This window comes from Ursus arctos, unplaced genomic scaffold (assembly GCF_023065955.2).
Source record: "Ursus arctos isolate Adak ecotype North America unplaced genomic scaffold, UrsArc2.0 scaffold_33, whole genome shotgun sequence".
NCBI lineage: Eukaryota > Metazoa > Chordata > Mammalia > Carnivora > Ursidae > Ursus > Ursus arctos.
Window position 1 is genome coordinate 21,328,239 of NW_026623019.1, and position 5,383 is coordinate 21,333,621.

General features: G+C 46.6%; 1 protein-coding gene across 1 annotated transcript; it reads right to left on the reverse strand.

Moving 5' to 3' along the window:
• Positions 1-213: 213 nt before the first annotated feature.
• Positions 214-4,680, reverse strand: LOC113269869 (spermatogenesis-associated protein 31D3-like). Its single transcript, XM_026518842.2, has one exon. The coding sequence runs from the start codon at positions 4,678-4,680 to the stop codon at positions 214-216; it is 4,467 nt and encodes a 1,488-aa protein (XP_026374627.2).
• Positions 4,681-5,383: the final 703 nt, after the last annotated feature.

The following is a 5,383-nucleotide window of genomic DNA, read 5'->3' on the forward strand; positions in this document are numbered from 1 at the left end:
GTAAGAGTTGAAATCACTTTTTCCTTTCCCTAAGAACAAGCCCCAACCCCAGTCCCAGTGAAACACAGAGAAAACCATTCTTTATTAGAAGAAACATTTATATTGAGGAGGATTAATATTCTTGGTTGTGCTGAAGGTTGTTCTCATTAGAGGATATATTGTCATGAAAACTGTGAGGCTTCCTCAACAAGGACTGAAATTTTTCAGGGAATTTTAGGGAAATTTTTCTCCCTGGAAGTGCTGGAGAAGCATTTTCTGCTTGAGTAGAAGAGTCAAATCACTAAACACAGTACTTTCATCAGGGTCACCCCTGGTGGCCAAAAGGGCCTGGCGTACTTGATGCACACAGGTGGGGCTTGGATGAGACACAGACTCCCCGGAGGGCAGAGAAGAAGGGGGTTGACTCTGGCTAAATAATTGGTCCTTGAAGGTCGCAACTTTCCGGGGATGTCTGACCCTGTCTCTGCTCTGTCCGACACTTGTAAGACGGTTCTGGTCAGCACAGACAGCTTCTTGGCTGCAGGACTTGATACTTGCCCGTTTCTTTTGTTGTGGGTCACAGAGAGCCCGATAGTTGGAAGGATGTCTCTTGCCAGGCCCTCCCTGGGCCTGTATTTCCTCCTGCAGCTGGCTTAACTCTGAGACCTCAGATCCATACCTACATGCCAGCTTCTCTTCTAGAATCTTCCCAATGGTAGTCATGAGCCTATGAGCTTCAGGAGGCCCGTCACTCATGAAAGTAGCCACACTTTCAACTGGCTCTTGATGCTGCTCTAAGGTTGACATGAACTTGGCTTTTTGCTGGGGACTTGCCTGCTGTCCTGCGATTTTTTTCTTGGAATTGATCCACTGAAAAAATTGCCTCGTCTTTTTTCTGAAGTAACTTTCAGGAGGAAACTGTTCATTCTGTGACAGCGATGGGGAAGGACTCTCTAATTTTCTGTCCTCAACACGGTGGCTCTCCTTTCTGCCTACAGATGTCCCTACTCCTGAGTCCTCACTTTTACATTTTCTTGCTTTGGAATCCTGAGGTCTCACTTTCTTTGCACTTTTTCTTTGTGGGAAATTCTTAGGCTGGCACTTACAGAAGGCCAACTTAGAGTCCCAGGACTCCTGCTGCCGATCCTTGCTAATTCTGCTGTCCTCCACTTGGACATGCAGCACCTGGGATGCTTCCATGTCTCTGCTGCAGCCACTCTGGGACTGAGACAGTGAAGCCTTGGAAGTCAAGCTATCTGAAGTGAAGGGCATGTCAGTGGGACATCCTCGAGCCTGGTCATGCTCCTCACTCCCCAATTTAAACTTTAACTCACTAAGGAGCTGTCCTTTCAGGTCTGATAGTTTAGAATCCTGGGGAGCCAGTATTTTTGTTGAGGGATCTTCAGTGGCCAGGGCAGTTTCCACCTTACTCATATTGACATTTAACATTTTGGAGCTTCCCAACTCACTGGTTGTCAAGGTGTCACAAGATTGGGATTGAAGAGTATAGAGCTCCTCGGTGTCGAATATATCCCTGGACAGGTTGGACGCGGCAAACTGTTCTAAATTCTTCTCTACCATCACTTTGCCCTGAACCATTTCTACTCTGTTGCTGGAACTCACATTCTCATCCCTTGGCTCACGTCCAGCCCCCGCTTGCCTTGTGGAAACCTCTGGGCCACATGTGTTGTCTGGTACAATCTCACTGGGTCTGATTTGAGCTCTGATGCTGTGTGTAAGGGGCTGAAAAGTCTGGCTGCCACACTCAGCTATCTGGATACACTCTACAGGCTTATGGTCAGTGTCAGAGTGTGATACCTTCAGGACCCCCTGTCCTTCATTGTCCACAGATGACATAGCAGGAAGAGGACAATCCAGTATGGGGACTGAATTTGTTGTTCTCACCCTGTCTCCCAAAAAAATTTTAGAGCTTCCCTCAAATGGTTTTAAAAACTCAGCTTTGGAATCCACCCCAGAAAGATGCATGGCTGAGGAAGGAATGTCAAATTGGGGAAGAGGCCATGTTTTGGCTTCTCTCAACATATAGAATTTTATGGATTCAAGAACCCTGAGTGGTAGACCCCACCTCTGACTCATGCGAAATCTTATAATATGGGCCTCTAGCACCTGTCGTGTATTGGGATCAAGAAAAGAAAGGTCTGGAGTGGTGATCTGGCAGTAAACCCTACCCACAATATTCTTTTTTGAATTTGTGTTTTCCATAGCAGTCTGGGAACTCCTAGAAAAAGACAATGTATTGTCATCAGCCAGCCATGAATCACACACACCTATAGGAATCCTACCCGCAGTGATCTGCCAAAACTTCTTGCTCATGTGTAATCTAAGAATGCCTTTCGTTTGATTTTGGTCCGTGTCCTTCCTTGAAACATTTAATAATTCATTCCCTGAGTAATTCCTTGAATGACACACACAGTTACTTGTCTCCAAGGCAGCTGTCAGACCCTTTACTAGGTAGCATTCTGAGACCCTTTGTGGGCTGTCTTCTGGGCTCTTCTCTAGGATATACCCAAGATTCCTCCTCATATCCTTCCTTAGCTGGAAATTTATTGGGACCCTCTCATGGAAACTTCCTGGGAGACTCAATTCAATCTTTGCTAGATCCTTGCTACTATGGCCCTGAAGCTCAGAGAATTGTGAGTGAACATGTCTGCCTTTTTGCTGAGAGATTTCTGTTAATTTACACTGAGGTTCCATCAGTGCTAGGGACTCTACATTTCTATAGTCATGGAGACACCAGCGTGGAATTATCTTCCTTGGACTGTGTAACTCCATTGTCTCCTGGGGTTCACAGGTGATATGAAAATGGCCAGGAAGGATGGAGACTGGTACATAGGCATGGGATGACTGGCTAACCAATGGAAGGTTGGGAGCTCGAGGATAAATGGTTTCTTGAGATTTCTGGAACACAGGGACTAAACCCCACAAACTTTCCTGTTGCTTCTGTAACACATGCCATTCCAGGTGTTGATTTTCAGTTGGGATATGAGAGTCTGACTCATTCTTGGATCTATGGAAAGACACTCCACAGTCCCTAATCTGGGATGAAGAAGAAGATGGTATGATTGGGAGGCAGGATTGAAAGTGGGCCTGGGTATTCACCTGAGTGAAAGGTAGGGGCTGGGATTGGGACATGGTTTGAGGCAAGGGTTGGGGATGTACACTGGGGAGAGGAAGGGAATGGGAATGAGGAAGTGGTGGAGATGCTTGATCTTGCATTTTGACTGCAGAGGTATTATGAATTCCATTGAATAAGACAAAATGAGACTCTAGTGGGGAAGTACTACTAGAAAACAGGAGAGTGGCTACTAAGGACTCACTGTGCAAAGAGGGAAGACCCCAGAAGAGCTGCCTATATTTCTGATGCAAGTTTTCCCCCAAATACTTGACACAGAGGAGCTGCTGATAAATACGCAGCTGCTCTGGTTTGCCTTCAGTGTCCCAGCCAGTTTTGGGGGCTGTGGTGACCTGTACATCAAATGGCTGCAGTGAATTCCCTAAGGATGTCCATCGGTTTTCTGACCATATTTGTTTGGAAAATGGCCCCTCCTCTTTTACTTTCTTCTCCAAAATCTGGAAAGCCATTCTCTTTTTCATTTGTCTCTCCAAGAGTGCCTGGAATTTAGGGCCAGGGAAAGAAAGCTCACTGGCCTCCTTGTGCTTAGTAGCAGAGTCTCTCCAGACATAGGTTTCTGGTAAATGGAGGTAAACTTGCTCTTGCTGAAAATCAGAGTGTGATAATGGGGGGAGGAACATGTTCTTGGCATGAGCCTGCCAACAGGAGAATTCTGAAATTGATGGGCTTGAACAGTCACTACCTCTGATTGTTGGAACATAAGTGGACAACCCACCAAGGCTCTCTGGAGATGACTTCTCAGGAACAGACTTCAATGAGATGGAAATTGATTTAGATTGAGTCACAGTTAAAGTGCAGTCTGATGGTGGTGAAACAGACAGGGTTGGCTGTTCATGAATACAAACAAATGAATCAATGGGATTCCTTGTATGGGACAGAGTTGGTAAGAGGTTGCTCTCTTGTGAAATGGTGGGGTCAAGAGGGGAGACAGTACTCACAGGTAGAGTGGCCTCTGGTTGGACAACAGGATCCCCTTTCTGAATGTCATGTAGTAGGAGAGGGGGAAAGGCAAGGGGTTGGGGTATGGAATGGCTCACTGGGAATTCAGAATCCAAGGCTTTTGGCTCTAGTGGCAGGGAGTGACTGGCGGGTGAGGGTAAGAGAAAGTCAGCCAAAGGGGTCATTGGGTTAGGTGAGAAGATGGAGGGGGGTGGCGGGAAAGGCTCAGTCAAAGGGGCTGGTATTAGGTCTCCTGGAGGGACTTCTGAGGAGTCAGGGGATGAAGTGAATGATGAGTCAGTCACAGGAGCTGTGGAAACCAAGGGGATCACAGAGGAAGTAGCATCTTCTAGGGCCTCTGGGAACAGCAGCCGATTGACCTCAGCAGTTGTGCTATTACACACCTCACAGAAGGGGTCTGGACATAACAGTTGACGAAAGTGGTTGATATGATGATGCCGGCCTAGAGGGCTGCAGGAGACAGGAGGTACAAAGCTGCAGCCAGGACCAGAACAAACATATGTGACCCTGGCAGGTCTGGCAAAGTTAACCCCCACCCACCCACCCAAATCCCTAAGACTTTCACATTCTAACTGAGGATTTTCCATCCCATGTCAATCCCAGGCTTCCCTGAGGCCCTAGAAATTCATAGACTCTGCTTAAAAGGGGGGTACAGGAAAGAAGGTAATTTTTAGTCACCTTTGCAGAAGAGAAAGCACCTTTCTTGCCTCCTCTATTTCACTCTGGCAAGTTCTCCAACCTGGGAAACAAAAAAAGCAATGAAGATAGAAGCAAGAGATCTTATAAGAGGCTGAATAGAGTGTCCTTTAAGTGATAACCTTGATATATTGGACTTGCAGAGCTCCAAGAATTAGGATATAAGGTCACATGATCAATGATAATAATAACAAGACATATTGTTTTATCATTCACAATGGGTTTTTTTATGTATTATCTATCCCTTGTGATACTGAAAACCACCCTATGAGGAACATAGGTCAATGGTTACCTCAAAGAGGAAGCTGAGTATCCATGATGTCACAAGTCCTTCACAAAGTCAGGACACAGAAGTTCTGACTCTTGACATCTCACACGGCCACCTATTGGGCAACACCCATTGCCCAGGCCCAACACTGCTTCATGCTCAGGGATAGGCAGAGCAGGGAATCTGAGAAGGGTTTTGTGCTCTGACTGCCTTTCCATGAGCCTCTCCTCTGAGGCCTCTGTTTTCTAAGAGGGACTGTATCTAGCAGCTGACATCCTCAGAGATCATGGCCCTGGGCCCTCATGGAAAGGAGAGGAAGGCTCACC

Excerpts from the sequence above, each read along its gene's own strand:
- LOC113269869 (XM_026518842.2), bottom strand. The coding sequence starts at position 4,680 with ATGGAAAATCCTCAGTTAGAATGTGAAAGTCTTAGGGATTTGGGTGGG.